This window comes from Neofelis nebulosa, chromosome 1 (genome assembly GCF_028018385.1).
Source record: "Neofelis nebulosa isolate mNeoNeb1 chromosome 1, mNeoNeb1.pri, whole genome shotgun sequence".
Taxonomy (NCBI): Eukaryota; Metazoa; Chordata; class Mammalia; order Carnivora; family Felidae; genus Neofelis; species Neofelis nebulosa.
The window spans coordinates 99,352,190-99,368,311 of record NC_080782.1 but is presented as its reverse complement, the minus strand read 5'-3'; the positions used below and the strand labels follow the sequence as shown (position 1 = coordinate 99,368,311).

Below are 16,122 nucleotides of genomic sequence, written 5' to 3'. Positions count from 1 at the left end.
AAGAATGTTAACTTTGAGGTATATTCAAACTTTAGCAGAGTATTTATACAAGTATTATGCCTTAAAAAACAACACTTAACAGCAACACCTGGCTGGCTCATTCAGTGAATCGTGCAACTCTTGGTCTTGGAGTTGTGAGTTCTAGCGTCACGTTGGGTGTGGAGATTACTTAAAAATAAAATCTTAAAAAAAAAAACTTTAAACACTTAATTACAGATATAAAATGGGTTCTTAGAAGACATTTTATGTGTGTCTCCTACTTAAATTTTACTGTCACATTTTCAGTTTCTCGTACTAAATTATTTTTATAGTTTTTTGTAAATTAGGTCATGTATAGTTTCAAATTGAGTTGTAAAAAGAGAAGAGGAAAATGCAAATTAGGTACTAACTGAAGAGATACAATTTTTTTTTTTATCATTTCTTAATGTGTGGCTTGATTTTATTTTCCTAAAATTCTTTTGAAGCTTTTCCATTCCTATCTGTTTAGTTCTGTTTATTTTTTGGTGGTTTTTTTTTTGAAGATTTTTTTTAAAAATATAATTTATTGTCAAATTGGTGTCCCAATTCTGTTTCTTTTTGTAGTACCTGTTACCACAGAGGAACAGTTGAAGACGGTGACATTTCATTTGTTCTGCATGATATGGTCTTCGTTCTAACAGGAATAGTTGTCCCATGTAATAATGAGTTAAGAAGTGGTTCATAAAATATTACGGTTTTGAAAATGTCAGCCGACTAATTTTAATTCTAATGACTTGTTTGGCGTGAGCCTTCGGTAATGAAGTCTGTAGAGGCTGTGTAAATAGTTTTTTATCCCTGATAATCTCTAAATACCTTGAATTTAAACTAAGGGATGTATCCTGTCTTTCTAGCTTTGAATTATGAATACATAATTCCTATTTTAATTTGACGAATGTTCAGAGTCTAATATGTTTTCCACCTGTGGATACAAATATCATATTGGAAGTCAATAGTAAAATTAGTTACCATGTTTAAAATGTCATTTGTTCTTTGTTCTTTGATACTGGTTTTGAGGGAAAGTGGGTATCAAAGAAAGGTAAACTCTCCCAAAAAAAACCACTTAAAATTCAAAATTTCATTAATGGGCATTCCTGGGAAAAAAGGGCCATGGAACCATATGTGTTTGGAAAAATGTTTACCCTCAACAACTAACAAAAGAGAATGCAGACTTAACATTTTTTGGCTCTCAGATTTGCTAGATTTTCATGGATAGTATTCTGTGGTGATAAGCGAAGCAAGAAAATGGCATTCTCTTGGATAGGTGGTGGAGTAAGGTCCCAGTCATCAGTTGGTTCTTAGGTTCAGCTAAGTGTCCATTGTCTTTACTGCTATAAGCCACATCTGGCCCTAGTTGCTCAGAAGGATAGAGAAGCCCGAAAACCAGTCTGCTGGCACAACAAGTCTCTGCTCTTCAGTGGGAGACGTCGTGACACTCCACACAGTTAACCACAGAGCCATCTGCAAGCTGTTGTCTTTTGTAGGCTAGGTAACAGCTTAGGTGCTAAGGAGTGAGACTTCCCTTGGTGGGTGCAGGAGCCTTCTTGGCATAGGACTTTAGCCCCAGGAGCCAATGTCCGTTTTAACACCTTCCAATGGGCTTCCCAGTTCCCTACAAGGAGTATGCAAGTTAGCAGTCCCCAAACTCAGGAACACCTAAACATATTCCTTCAAGTAAGGGGCACCTGATGGCTCAGTGTGTTGAGCCTCCTACTCTTTTTTTTTTTTTTTTTTTTTCAACATTTTTTATTTATTTTTGGGACAGAGAGAGACAGAGCATGAACGGGGGAGGGGCAGAGAGAGAGGGAGACACAGAATCGGAAACAGGCTCCAGGCTCCGAGCCATCAGCCCAGAGCCTGACGCAGGGCTCGAACTCACGGACCGCGAGATCGTGACCTGGCTGAAGTCGGACGCTTAACCGACTGCGCCACCCAGGCGCCCCGAGCATCCTACTCTTGATTCCTGCTCAGGTCCAATGGTCCCAGGGTCATGGCATTGAGCCCCACGTTGGGGGCTCATGAGCATAGAGCTTGCTTTGGATTCTGTCTCTCTTTGTCCCTCCCCCCACTCATGCTCTTTCTCTAAAATAAAAAAAAAAATTAATATAATTCCTTCAAGTCAAGATGCAGTTTATGAATGAGGTGTTTTGTCCTCAGCAATTATGCTTACTAATATGCTTATCAGGTTCCTAGGGGAACAGAGCTAGAAAGTTAAAAGTTAGATTCCTGTCAGGAAACAATAGATGTTGCCAAGGATGCAGAGAAAGGGGGACCCTTTTGCATTGCTGGTAGGAATGCAAACTGGTGCAGCCACTCTGGAAAACAAACAGGTTCCTCAAAAAAATTAAGAATAGAACTACCCTGTGACCCAGAAATTGCACTACTAGGTATTTATCCAAAGATACAAAAAATGCCGATTTAAAGGGGCACATGCTCCCCATTGTTTATAGCAGCACTATCAACAATAGCCACATAATGAAAAGAGCCCAAATGTCCATCAACTGATGAATGGATAAAGAAGATATGGGTGTGTGTGTGTGTGTGTGTGTGTGTGTGTGTAATGACATATATATAAATAATGGAATATTACTCCATGATCAAAAAGAAAATCTTGCCATTTGCAACAACATGGGTGGAACTGGAGGGTATTATAATAAGTGAAACAAGTCTGTCAGAGAAAGACAAATATCATATGATTTCACTCATATGGAATTTAAGACACAAAACACATGAAAATAGAGGAAGGAAAGGAAAAATAAGATAAAAACAGAGGGAGACAAACCATAAGAGACTCTTAAATATAGACAACAAACTGAGGGTTGCTAGAAGGGTTTGGGGTGCGGGGATGGACTAAGTGGGTGATGGGCATTAAGGAGGGCACTTGTTGGGATGAGTGCTTGTGTAAGTGATGAATCCCTAAATTCTATTCCTGAAATCATTATTATACTGTATGTTTTTTTTTTTTTTTTTTTTAAATTTTTTTTTCAACGTTTTTTATTTATTTTTGGGACAGAGAGAGACAGAGCATGAACGGGGGAGGGGCAGAGAGAGAGGGAGACACAGAATCGGAAACAGGCTCCAGGCTCTGAGCCATCAGCCCAGAGCCTGACGCGGGGCTCGAACTCACGGACCGTGAGATCGTGACCTGGCTGAAGTCGGACGCTTAACCGACTGCGCCACCCAGGCGCCCCTATACTGTATGTTAACTAACTTGGATTTAAATTTAAAAAAAAACACCATGAAAGAAGTCAGATTCTTTCACGGAGGGAATGGTGTTTTGTTAACTTTTACTCACAAAGAATGAGTATCATCTCTTTTTTAGAACACAATTCGACAATATGTATTGAAAGCTTTGAAAGCTTTGATTGTGTGTCTTTCAAGGTGGCAGTTTTGTTTTTAGGGATTTATTGTAACAAGATACATACACAAATATGTATCTGTATATAGGTAGGTTTCCTGTAGCATTATTTGGGGTTTTAAGTTTTTAAATGTTTTTTTAATTTTTTTAATTTACACTTATTTATTTTTGAGAGACAGAATGAGACAGAGTATGAGCGGAGGAGGGGCAGAGAGGAGACACAGAATCTGAGGCAGGCTCCAGGCTCTGAGCAAGCATTCAGCACAGAGCCTGAAGTGGAGCTCAAACCCACAAACTGTCAGATCATGACCTGAGCCGAAGTCAGACACTTAAACGACTGAGCCACCAGGCGCCCCAAGTTTTTTAATGTTTTTGTTTGTTTAAATTTTTTTAACGTTTATTTTATTACTGAGAAACAGAGACAGAGCATGAGCAGGGGAGGGGCAGAGAGAGGAGGAGACACAGAATCCGAAGCAGGCTCCAGGCTCTGAGCTGTCAGCACAGAGCCCGACACAGGGCTTGAACTCACAGACCGCAAATCATGACCTGAGCTGAAGTCAGACGCTTAAACGACTGAGCCACCCAGGCACCCCAAGTTTTTTAATGTTTTTATTTTATTTTTGAGAGAGAGAGTGTGAGCCAGGGAGGAGCAGAGAGAGAGGGAGATACAGAATCTGAAGCAGGCTCCAGGGTCTGAGCTGTCAGCAAAGAGCCCGATGCGGGCCTCAAACCCACAAACCGCGAGATGATGACCTGAGCCAAAGTCAGACGCTTAACCGACTGAGCCACGCAGGCACCCCTCCTGCAACATTATTTGTAATGGTGAATAATTAGCATCTAAATGGTCAGCAGTTTGATAGGTAAAATACAGTACCTTCATATAATGAATACTATGTGAGTTTATGGGTAGATATTTCCAGAAATAGCATTAAAAGTGTTTATGTCAAAATATTTAGTGTTTAACTTTGGATGATGCTTTTCTGTATAATTTTTTTAACATGAATCACTAATTTTTAATGTGGACTATGTGTTATTTTTTCAAAAGATCGTTTTGTACAGAAATGACCAAAGAGGATACCTGGGTAGCTCAATCAGTTGAGCATCCAACTTTGGCTTAGGTCATGATCTCATGGTTCGTGAGTTCGAGCCCCACATCAGACTTGCTGCTGTCAGTGCAGAGCCCGCTTTGGATCCTCTGCCCGCCTGTCTCTGCCACTCCCTCACTTGTGCATGCGTACGTGTGCTCTTTCACAAAAATAAACATTAAAAAGAAAAAAAAGAAATGACCAAAGAAGATTGAAATGCATACTCCTTAAATTGAATATTCATTCATTTTAAGAGTTTGTCTTAATACCATTTAAAAAGGCTTAATCTTGAACTTCTTTAATGAAGTTTTATGTATTTTATAATCTCAGGTATATCTCACATCAGCATCTGACATGATAATCTTGAAATATTTCAAGCCAATGAAATCATTTTCAATTCATTTTCTCTTATGTTATTGTGTAAGTTCTAACTTCTAGTTAAAAATCTCGTAAATTACAAACCTATCATAACTGATAATAAAGTGAGTACAGATTTTTTTTTAGTTGACTGATAGGATTAATCTTTGGGGCTGAGGAGGTTAGAATCAATATGGAACAGAAACTGTGACTCAGTGATTAAGTGGAAAAAGCCACATAACCATATATTTTCATGTTTGGCAAAATTTAGATGCCAGCCCTCAGCAACTTTTGTCAAATTATGGGTAGGTTAGTGGGTGCCATCCTTACTTAAGGGGTTTAAAATACACACATACATATGCACACAGAAAGTTTATTCTCCATCTTCCACTTAGTAGTATGCCCATATCGTGGTTTGTCATTAACATCTCCCCAGCTGCTAATAGTCTTGCTACTGTATTTGTTTCAGAAAATGTAAAACAAATATTTCCTCAAATGTTACTTAAAGGAATATTGAAAAGGAAATTAAAATTTGAGCTGTACTTTCAAAAAAATAAGAATCCTACAAGGAATATCCAAGGAAATGTTTGGGTTTATTACCTACGATTTTATATCAGTCATGTTTCTTATTGTCCCTACAAATGGATGGTAGAGAGTTAGTTGATCTACAGAAATGCCATGGGACTTTGGGACTTAGACTACGGTTATAGTCCCCGTCGACCAAGGACTCTGTTACCTCAGTTGCTCCATCTATAAAATGAATGAATTAGATGAGATCATCTCTTAGGTCTTTCTCAACTAAAGAAGACCTAAAGATTGAAGTAATTTTGGGGGTGCCTGGGTGGCTCAGTTGATTAAGCATCCAACTTCAGCTCAGGTCATGATCTCCTGATTCATGAGTTTGAGCCTCGCATCGGTCTCTGTGCTGACAGCTGGGACCCTGGAGCCTGCTTCGGATTCTCTGTCTCCCTCTCTCTCTCTGCCCCTCCCTGCTCATGCTGTTTCTCTTTCTCAAAAATAAACATTAAAGGGGCGCCTGGGTGGCGCAGTCGGTTAAGCGTCCGACTTCAGTCAGGTCACGATCTCGCGGTCCGTGAGTTCGAGCCCCACGTCAGGCTCTGGGCTGATGGCTCGGAGCCTGGAGCCTGTTTCCAATTCTGTGTCTCCCTCTCTCTCTCTGCCCCTCCCCCGTTCATGCTCTGTCTCTCTCTGTCCCAAAAATAAATAAAACGTTGAAAAAAAAAATTTTTTTTTTAAATAAACATTAAAAAAACTTTTTTAAAGATTGAAGTAATTTGTAACTCTAAGATTTATATGATGAAGTTTCTCATAATTTTACGTTCTGTCTTCCAGTTTATACCTGTTCAAACTAGGGATAGCCCCCCAAATCCAGGATTTGTTGGGCAAAGTCGACTTCACAGGTACTCTTCTTTATCTTTACGATTTTTACATGGTTGTTTACTAAGAAAATGAATCTATATTTTTTTTCCTTTTGACATCATTGAATCCCTTTTTCTTCTGTACTGATCAGAGCAGAAAATGTTATTATCTTGTTTGTCTTTGACCAGTTTTCCTTTTCCCCACATTTGTGAAACAAGAAACTGAGGTTGACTCCTTCCTAAGGTTCTTGTTCGGAAATGTCCCACCTTCTTGATAAAGACATTTTTTTTCCTTTCTTTTTGTTTTTAAATAATGGCGTCGTGGTTTTGATTTTCTTTATTTAGAAAAATAAGCCTTGAATTTTGGGGAGAGAGACCTGGGGGATGAAGACATTTCTTGACATGAATATACTCATTCCTACCTCCATCTTGATATTGTTTGTTGTTTTTCAGAGGAGGAAATTAGTAATATGAGAAAGGAGCTGGACAAATATGGAATACAGATGCCATCTTTCAGCAAAATAGGTGGTATTCTGGCTAATGAACTGTCAGTGGATGAAGCTGCTTGTGAGTCTCCTGAAATCAGAACTTGCTGTTGACCTGGGATTCACCTATACTTTATTCGTTGATTTTGGTTACAAGAAATAGAATGTTTAGAAAATACTTTCAGCCCCCTTTTGAAGTTTTTATTATATGTATTGTAGATGGTTGAGCACATGAAAATATAAGCATGGGATTGATTTAGTCTTTAAACATCTACTTATGCAGTTTGAATTAAAACGTTTTAGAAATATCTTTATTCTCCAAAACATTTCTTTGTTTTCTATGTCCTGTCCTGGCCCTTTGCTTTCTTCGGTAGAGTACATTGCTACAGTTGTCTTTTAGCGTTGCAAGTTAAATTACAGATACCATTTGGAAACAACCTGATACTTTAAAAGTGTCCATGTGACCCTTCAAACCCCTAGTGGTTGACATAGTGTTTGGTTCATTTGAGGCTTTCAGTGCAGGTTGAGTAAATTAATACAGATTACACAGTAGATGCTTAGGAGACAGGACCCAGGATAGATGGGCAGGTGGAGAGGTCGTCGGAGGGGCTCTCTGGGAAGTGTCTAGGGTCTCTTCTTTTGCCCTTGTTACTGGAAGCCAGAGAAGAAAGTAAAAAGTAAATTAAAAGAAAGCAAACTGCTTACATTATGTGGTGTCATTACAGCTGTCCATGTTGTCTTTCCTGATAAAAATCTTTTTTTCTCTTTTCAGTGCACGCTGCAGTTATAGCCATTAATGAAGCTATTGAAAAAGGAATAGCAGAGCAAACCATCATAACGCTAAGAAACCCAAATGCAGTTTTAACTTTAATAGATGACAACCTTGCACAGGAGTATCAGAAGGAACTCTGGGAAGCCAAAAAGAGAAAAGAGGAAAATGCAAGACTGAAGGTATTTAATTAGATTCCTAGTACTATGGCTATGAGCATAAAAAAGCCTTATTGTTAAAAGTGACATTTTTAAATCAACTGGCTGTGGTCTCTGTAGCCATTGGCCATTGGTTTGGGTGAAATGTAAGGGTAAGGGAAGACTATGCACTATGTAAAAAAAAAAAATGAGGTTTCCTTTTATGATGATTCTTCCAAGTTGCAAGGATTAAAGGTCATGTCGTAAATTTTTACTACTTTCCTGGGAAGTGTAGATACGGTAGCTAAACATCTTCCCTCATGAGTCATCACCTGCAGACCTTGTATTAGCCAGGATACCTTTAGATTCCTTAGTAGAGAGTAATGATTCATTGCGGTGAAGTTGAGAGATGCTGTTTTTGAATTCACTCTCCTCGTTTTCTCCCATTAGTTCACCCTCATATTTTGCCTGGTGTCCTCTGCAAGGCAGCCTGATCCTCACTTGACCCAACGTGTCTTACATGACTGTGGACTTTGTGTACATGTAGAGCTTCCACTTCCTGGCCACCTCTCTCCTTCTCAAGCTCTTGCCACATCAGCTTCAGCTCCATTCCCAAACTTTTCTCACCTGGTGGCTTCTGGCGCTATCTGGCACACTCGTGCCCTCCCCCCCCACCCCCGACCACCTGCCTTGAGGTTGTTGGCTCATGTGGCTCCTTGCTGCTTTGTTGCCATGGTTCTCCTCTGTATCTCTTAGTGTCTCTTCTTCCTCCTGCCTCTGTGTATGGGAATTCTTTAAGGTCTGATATTGAATCCCATCTGTCTCTGTTCTTCCTAAGCTCATCCACTCACTGAAGTGATAGGAGCTTGCTACCAGGCCCTCTAATGCTCCTCCAGGTGACTTCATCTCTGTCCCATGGGCCTTGCCCCTCACTACATAGGAAGAGTGAAGAGTGCTTATCTCTACCCTGCCCTTCTCACACATGGGCCACTTACTGACTTCACTTTGGAAAGACTTCCCCCATGTTTTAGAACTCCTTCTGTGTCCCCCATATCCATCACTGCATTCTGTTGCCTCTTCTTGCCAGGCTTACTTACATCTGTCTCCCACTTTCTAGTCTTACCATTCTTGTCTCAGCCTTGCCCTCCCCCCTTACCATGCCTCAGGGTTCTTCCAGCACCTTCCTCAAGGGTGGCCCTGCTTCCTACCATTCTCTGAACCAACTGCTCTCGGAGCTACAGGTTGCAAAAGTAATCTTCAACTGTAGATCTGATGTCAGCCCCTGGAAACCTCCCTGCATTCCCTGCTGCCTACTGAGTTAAGTACAGGCCCTTCACTTGGCTTTAAAAAGCCTCCGGAGGAGGCACCTGCGTAGCTCAGTCAGTTAAGCATCTGATGATCTCACATTTCAAGGATTCAAGCCCTGCACGGAGCTTGCTGCTGTTAGCACAGAGCCCGCTTCAGATCCATCCATCCATCCATTCTCTCTCTCTCTCTCTCTCTCTCTCTCTCTCTCTCTCTCTCTCTCTCTCTCATTCTCTCATTCTCTCATTCTCTCATTCTCTCTCTCTCTCTCTCTCATTCTCTCTCTCTCTCTCATTCTCTCTCTCATTCTCTCTCTCTCTCATTCTCTCTCTCTGCTCTTCTCCCTTGCACACTATCTCTCTCTCTCTCAAAATGAGTAAATAAACATTAAAAAAAAACTTCCAGAATACCCAACCAACCTCCCCATCTTTCTGGCTGTGTGCTGTAGCCCACCTTGCCAAACTGTCTTGCCTTTTTCACCAAATCCTGTAGTCTACACCCTGTTCCCCTCTCTGCCCTGTTCCTCCAGGACCTCCTCGGTTGTCACCTTGTTCGAGTGTTCTTTCCAACCGAACGTGTAATTCTACAGAGTCTGTTCTATGTATTTCGTTATTTATGGTGTCGATTTTATTAGACTGAATGCAATGAAATTGTCAATATTCCACTGGCTTCAGTCTACACAAAGTGGCAATATCAAGTGGTCCAACCTAATGTTTTCCACAAGAGACAGTTAGACACTTTCAGAGAGTCACTAGGGCTCTTGTTCGTCTTCATCATCCTTGCCAGGTGTATGTAACCCCAGTGTCTTGCACAGAGGAAGCACTCTTTGGTGCTTATTCTGAATTCAAACGAATCTAAGTAAACCATTTTTCTCACTCTTGGCATTTGGCTTTTGAATATCGAGATTGGAAACCTTGTATTTAACCTCAGGAATCAGTAAAGACTTTGTCTTGTAGAATAACTGTATTTCCGAAGAAGAAAGAGACGCCTATGAAGAGCTGCTGACACAAGCAGAAATCCAAGGCAACATCAATAAAGTCAACAGTAAGTAATGAAGGAAACGGAGATACAAAGTTTCCTTGTCAGAATTGCACCAAAACTCCATTTGTGTCCTTGTAAAATTGCCTTATGTGGTGAAAAATCCACTAAATGTCAATGTTGCTCTTAATTATGGTACATCATCTGGCAGCATCCCATGGAATTTTGGGGGTGATCTTGCCCCCCAGTGCATGCAGAGTGTCTTAGAATACCTTGAAGCTAGTTTAGTTCTACCATCTCATTTCGAACCTATCCCTTAGTTGGGCTCATATTGAAGGCTGTTTAGTAAAAGATTATGACTCACGGATTTTCATTTCTTGCCCATGATTATGTGACAGTGTTTGACTGGAATTGTAAAAAATATCGTTGACACCTGTGCTCTTTTTTTTACTGTCCAGTCATTGGTTTGCACTTGGTAAGAATTATTTTCTTACAGTGTGTGCACCTTTATGGCAAGTGAATGAGATGGAATGGGCCAGTGAAATTGCACGGTGGCGGGTTTGAATCCCATGTCCCCGAACTGTTGGGGAGTCTCACAGTGTAATTTCTCTTCATATCCAGTTCAGTTGTATGACAGTAAAGAACAGAAAACTAGGGTAATTAAAATTATCACATATAAGTTCGGAGAGATTAATCTCTTTACTAGCCTTTTTCCCATCTCTAATAAAAATTGGTTTTATGGGGCACCTGGGTGGCTCAGTTGGTTAAGTGTCTGTCTTCAGCTCAGGTCATGATCTCATAGTTCGTGGGTTCAAGCCCACCATCAGGCTCTGTGCTGACAGCTCAGAGCCTAGAGCCTGCTTCAGATTCTGTTTCCCTCTCTGTCTGCCCCTCCCCTGCTTCCTCCTTCCCTCCCTCTCTCTTTCTCTCAAAAATAAATAGAAATTTTTTAAAAATTGGTTTTACTTGAGGCAGTAAGGAATTCTACCTGACATTTATTTCCCCTGTGGCTTTCGAAAAAGCCCATATATACACAAAAAACTAATACATGGAAGACCATTGAGCCCATTTGATAAAGTTTGTGAACCATCTGCCCAATTTAAACTTGGGAGTGTCCACTAATTACAACAGTCCTAAGCCTTGTCCCTGATTTAACCTCCTAGATGACCTTTGAATGCTCTTTATTGTACTTAACAGTTGCAAAGACACCATAGGTTTTCCCTAGAAGTTTGCCCCAAGTGGCTGGTAGAGACATATTCAAAGGGTTCAAACAGTAATCAAGGAGGCCCAGAGAAAATTGATGTAAATATCTAGCAGTTAACAAGTGGGTTTGAGAATTTCCCTCACACACAAAATTGCTGACAGCTCCAGGGTAACTTTATTTTTAAGGGATCACCTTAACACTAGGGAATGTATGTTCTTCTTTTATTCTTATTTAATTTTGAACATATTGGTGATGGTACACAAAACAGTTTTAAGTTTCTCTTTCTGCTCTATTTGAAAACTGAGAATTTCATTATGCTTGACAGAAATGAATTACAGGAAGAAATTACATTGCCAGCAAGGCAGCTGAGGTCCGTAAACTTCGGGAGGAAATGATTCCATAGCCTTTTGCCATCCTTTATTTGAAAACAGGTTTCTTTTTCTTCTTCTTTTTTTTTTTTTGGTTTCTTTTTTTTTTTAATAGAATACCTTATATAAATGTTTTCATACTTAATGGCATACTTTCCTGACCACAAATTTCATGCCACAGTGGCTATGCTTTCTTTCCCATTTTCAAATAAAAAGCATGAGATGATTTGCACTGATGCATAACCAGCTCAAATTATGAAGGGCATTGCAATGTTCGCCGGCTTCCAATGCGTAGAACATGATGATTCTGAAGTTGTTTGCTCTCTCCCCATCTGAAAATTTATAATCGAATAAAACTAACAACAGTCTTGAAAAACCGACTAGAACATATTTTAGTCAGGGACATGACAATAAGACAACCGTATGCTTTAAAATAAGTATAGCTACTTGATAAGCCTTTTCTCAACCATGTAGGTTATTATCTTAAAATGTTAAGGTGTCTGTGTTCATTACAGCCAGAGAAGTGACGTAAGTGACAGCTTCGATGGTAATGTCATCAGAGCTATTGTCAGAGGCATCAGCTTTGTTTGAACTGCCATCATTTAACTTTTTGGTTTGGCATATGCGTTCCATTAGTTACAACACATATTCTGTTAAGATCAAGGCGGGAAATACTGTTAAATGCAGAGTATAAATGAGTGGGTAAGCTCACTTTATTTGTTTACTTTTAGGAGAAATGGTTCCTAAAGAGTGTCATAAGGCTATGATTTTCTGCTATTTTACCATCCAGTGGTGCACATTCACATAATGGAGTTTTCAAAGGGGAAGTAGAATCCTCTCCAAAATAATGAGAGACACAGCTGGGAGGCTCTTGGTGACTTTCACACGACAGCAGATGCCACAGATGTCCACTGACCTTTCTTTCTGGGATTTTTTTTTTGTTGGACATAGCCATTCTTAGAATGGAGAAACATGTTGGGGTTCTTAAAGTCCTTTAGAATAAGTGTAAGTTTTGGAGGGGTGTAACAAAGAAAATCACGTTGGCTGTAAGTATTTCCTGCTGTTGAACGATGTGTGTCAGGAGAAAGGTTATGGAGGGTAACTCCTTGTGAATGAGTTGCAGAAGGCAAATTGTCATCTGTTCAAAGGGTTAGAGTAATCTTAGCTTTAATCTAGTCACGCATTAGGGAGACAGACTACCCATGAAAAGCTCTAGAAATCTATGAGTCTGTGTGCTCTCTCTTACCCTGAAACTTAATTTACAGGACAAAATGCTGCTGGTTCTGTCCAGTTTGTTGCTGCCTGGTGGCAGGGTCAGTCACTCATTCTTCCAGTTGGTCAGCAATTCTGTTTCTTTTTTCTGAAAACTGTGATGAATCTACTGTTTCAGGCACCCTCAGTCTGGTCACTAAATTCAGGTCCTTAGAAGCTGAACGTGACAATGGGTAGAGATCTCACAGAGCTTGTGGTAGGGTCAGATAATGTAAACCAGGGCATTTCTGTGATCAGTGTTTTTGGTTTTGTTTTGTTTATTAATACTGGCACAGTTATTTAATCGTACCAATTTTGGTTGTAATATTTTATTTTTAAAATTTTTTGAAGTTCATTTGAGAGAGAGAGACAGTGTAGGTGGTGGTGGGGGAGTGGGGGGGGGTGGAAAGACAGAGAAAAAGCACCAGTGGGGGAAGGGCAGAGAGACAGAGAGAGTCCCACGCAGGCTCCACACCATCAGCCCAAAGCCCAACGTGGAGCTCAAACTCACAAAACCGAGAGATCATGACCTGATCCAAAACCGAGAGATACTTAACCAACTCAGCCACCCACGCGCCCCAGGTTGTAATATTAAACACACACACACACACACACACACACACACACGCACGCACACCTGAAATGTTTTTTTCTTTTTTTTTTTTTTTTTTTTAAATTTTTTTTTTTTTCAACCTTTTAAATTTATTTTTGGGACAGAGAGAGACAGAGCATGAACGGGGGAGGGGCAGAGAGAGAGGGAGACACAGAATCGGAAACAGGCTCCAGGCTCCGAGCCATCAGGCCAGAGCCTGACGCGGGGCTCGAACTCACGGACCGCGAGATCGTGACCTGGCTGAAATCGGACGCTTAACCGACTGCGCCACCCAGGCACCCCTGAAATGTTTTTTTCTTAAAGTCACACTTGGCAAAACCCAAGAGTGGAGGGGAGAGTGTTCTGAGAATGAATACCAACACTCTCAGCACTCTCTTCAGGTGCTGGCCGGGTTGCCTGTGGTGCTGCATCAGAGGTGGGGTACAGCAGCAGGGCGAGGCTGGCTTCTGATGTTCACGTAGCTTCGGTCTCCTTGCAAAGGCAGTACTAATACACAAGGAGCGTTCAAGAACAAGGCCCGTGGGATCCGTATGGCCCATCTCTAAATACTGTGGGGATCCCCAAGTGGTGACCTCTTGAGGAACTGAAACAACCTGAAGCCCTAATGGAAGTGAGACCAGAGCTGATCCTGAAGGGTAAGATTTTGTAGGGAAGTCATGCTAGACAGGAGTGACCTCAGAGCCCCAGCTCTTTCTTTGCTGAAGTCCTTTTAGGGACCATCTCCATGGACTGGACTGACTTCTAGGTACTGAGCTACCATTTCCATGGCTCTGCCTGGCCTCCATCTGCAGCTTTTCAGAGTTCATGGAAAGGGACTGCCTGGGGCGCCTGGGTGGCTCAGTCGGTTAAGCGTCCGACTTCAGCTCAGGTCACGATCTCACGGTCCGTGAGTTCGAGCCCCGCGTCGGGCTCTGGGCTGATGGCTCAGAGCCTGGAGCCTGCTTGCGATTCTGTGTCTCCCTCTCTCTCTGCCCCTCCCCCATTCATGCTCTGTCTCTGTCTCAAAAATAAATAAACGTTAAAAAAATTAAAAAAAAAAAAAAAAAAGAAAAGAAAGGGACTGCTTAGGTTGTAACCCTTGGAAAGATGGGCTGGCTAGGTCAGCAGAGAAAGCTGTGGAAAAAAACGGGCATTCTGATGGAATGTGACACCCACCCCCCACCCCCCTGCTCAGGGCTGGCTGCAGTGAGCCACATCAATGCTGTCATTCGGGAAGGCGACCCTGAGAACACACTGCTTGCCCTGAAGAGACCGGAGGCCCAGCTGCCTGAAGTTTATCCTTTTGCTGCTGGGATGTATCAGAACGAGCTTTTCAACCTCCAGAAACAGAACACCATGGTAAGTCCGAGGGCACTCCAGTTACAAAGATGTTAATTCTAAGTTAGAGCCGTGAGGAAGGCAGTTTAGGAAAGGTGAATGGGGCATAGAGTCTTTAACTTGTATCAACCCCCATTCCCACTCCCTCCCCGGACCAATTCCATGGCTGAGTTCCTCTTTAAATCCAGCTTTTTATCTCTGTAAAGAATCTGAATAGTTAGGAAATTCAAGCAGGGCTCAACACAAACACACCTTGAAAAGAAGTCATTCTTGTTCTCTGGTTTTTGAAACATGTTGGATAACTTTTTCACTATACTGAAATTTTTTTCAAATATGTCATGTTTTTAAAATAGAATAATTAGCTGTGAATCCGCAGTTCTAGAAATCTGCAACCAAGAACATTAGCACCATGGCTTTAATTTTTTGTAAATTTCATGCTGCTTAATATGCTGATGATATTAAACAGTAATACATACGGTTACAGTATTAAAACCATGTGTACTCATATAGGATTAACCCAGACAACGGAACAGAATAAAAATTACTGGAAGCAGAGCCAAGAATTAAGTATATGAGAGCACTAGTATTTCAAAAAGGTGGGGAAAAGAATGAAATCCTTCCAAGTGTTTAACCATTTGGGAAAGAAAACATGACCTCACTCTACATATCAGAATAAATTTCCAGTATAAAAAGTTAAATGTAAAAAGTAACTTAAAAAATGAAGGTTCGAAGGAAACGTAAAAGAACACTGGATCTTAAAAATCCAAAATGACACTGTTGCACCAGAAAAAAGTGAGGAAGAGAGGCCGAGAGCATGAACAGCTAATTCACAAAGCGAGGAATATACGCTGACACACAAAAAATGTCCAACCTCAATCGGAAGTAAATGTGAATTAAAATAGTTATTTGGGGAAATCAGATTGGTAGAGTGTTGAGAGATCTAACGTGGCGTAGGCATAAATTTGGCACAGCAGGCGTCTTCACAGCCGGTGGAAGCAGGAATGGTGCACCCTTTCTGGAGAATGAGCTCAGCAATGTGTATGCAAGTTTATTAGCCATTATCCTGTCAATTACATTGCTAGGAAAAGAGCCTAAAGAATATGAATCAAAAAGTATTCACAGCATGGTGTATAATACTGAGAAGCAAGGAACAAACCATGTGCTTCGCAACAGATTGCACACACTAAATCAAGCAGAAAAAATGAGATCAAAACATACAGCATTGTCTAGAGGGTTTTTGGTAATAGGAATAAAAGCAAGTTCTGCTAAAAAAAAAAAAACTTCTATAAATGTTTGCAGGAATTAAAAATAAAAGGATATACCTTAAAGGGCTTGGGTGGGAGGATTTTTTTTCTTACTCTTGATTATCAAGACTTCTCATTTTCTGAAAAGAAAGATGTTACTTTATAATAAAAGAAAAAGAGCTTATCTTCTTAAGTTGCACTTAGGTTCTTTCATTAATAGTTCTCCCATTCCAGAAGCTTTGAAGCCCAAGGCTACT

General features: G+C 40.8%; 1 protein-coding gene across 2 annotated transcripts in view; it reads left to right on the top strand.

Annotated features, from left to right (window-relative positions):
* IQGAP2 (IQ motif containing GTPase activating protein 2) overlaps window positions 1-16,122 on the top strand; it is a 312,421-nt gene that overhangs the window by 179,256 nt on the left and 117,043 nt on the right. For both annotated transcript variants that reach the window (XM_058729192.1, XM_058729182.1), the window contains exons 6-10: window positions 6,169-6,236; window positions 6,648-6,761; window positions 7,452-7,630; window positions 9,847-9,934; window positions 14,479-14,642. In XM_058729192.1, coding sequence (XP_058585175.1) covers window positions 6,169-6,236; window positions 6,648-6,761; window positions 7,452-7,630; window positions 9,847-9,934; window positions 14,479-14,642 — 613 coding nt within the window. The remainder of the gene's footprint in view (window positions 1-6,168; window positions 6,237-6,647; window positions 6,762-7,451; window positions 7,631-9,846; window positions 9,935-14,478; window positions 14,643-16,122) is intronic.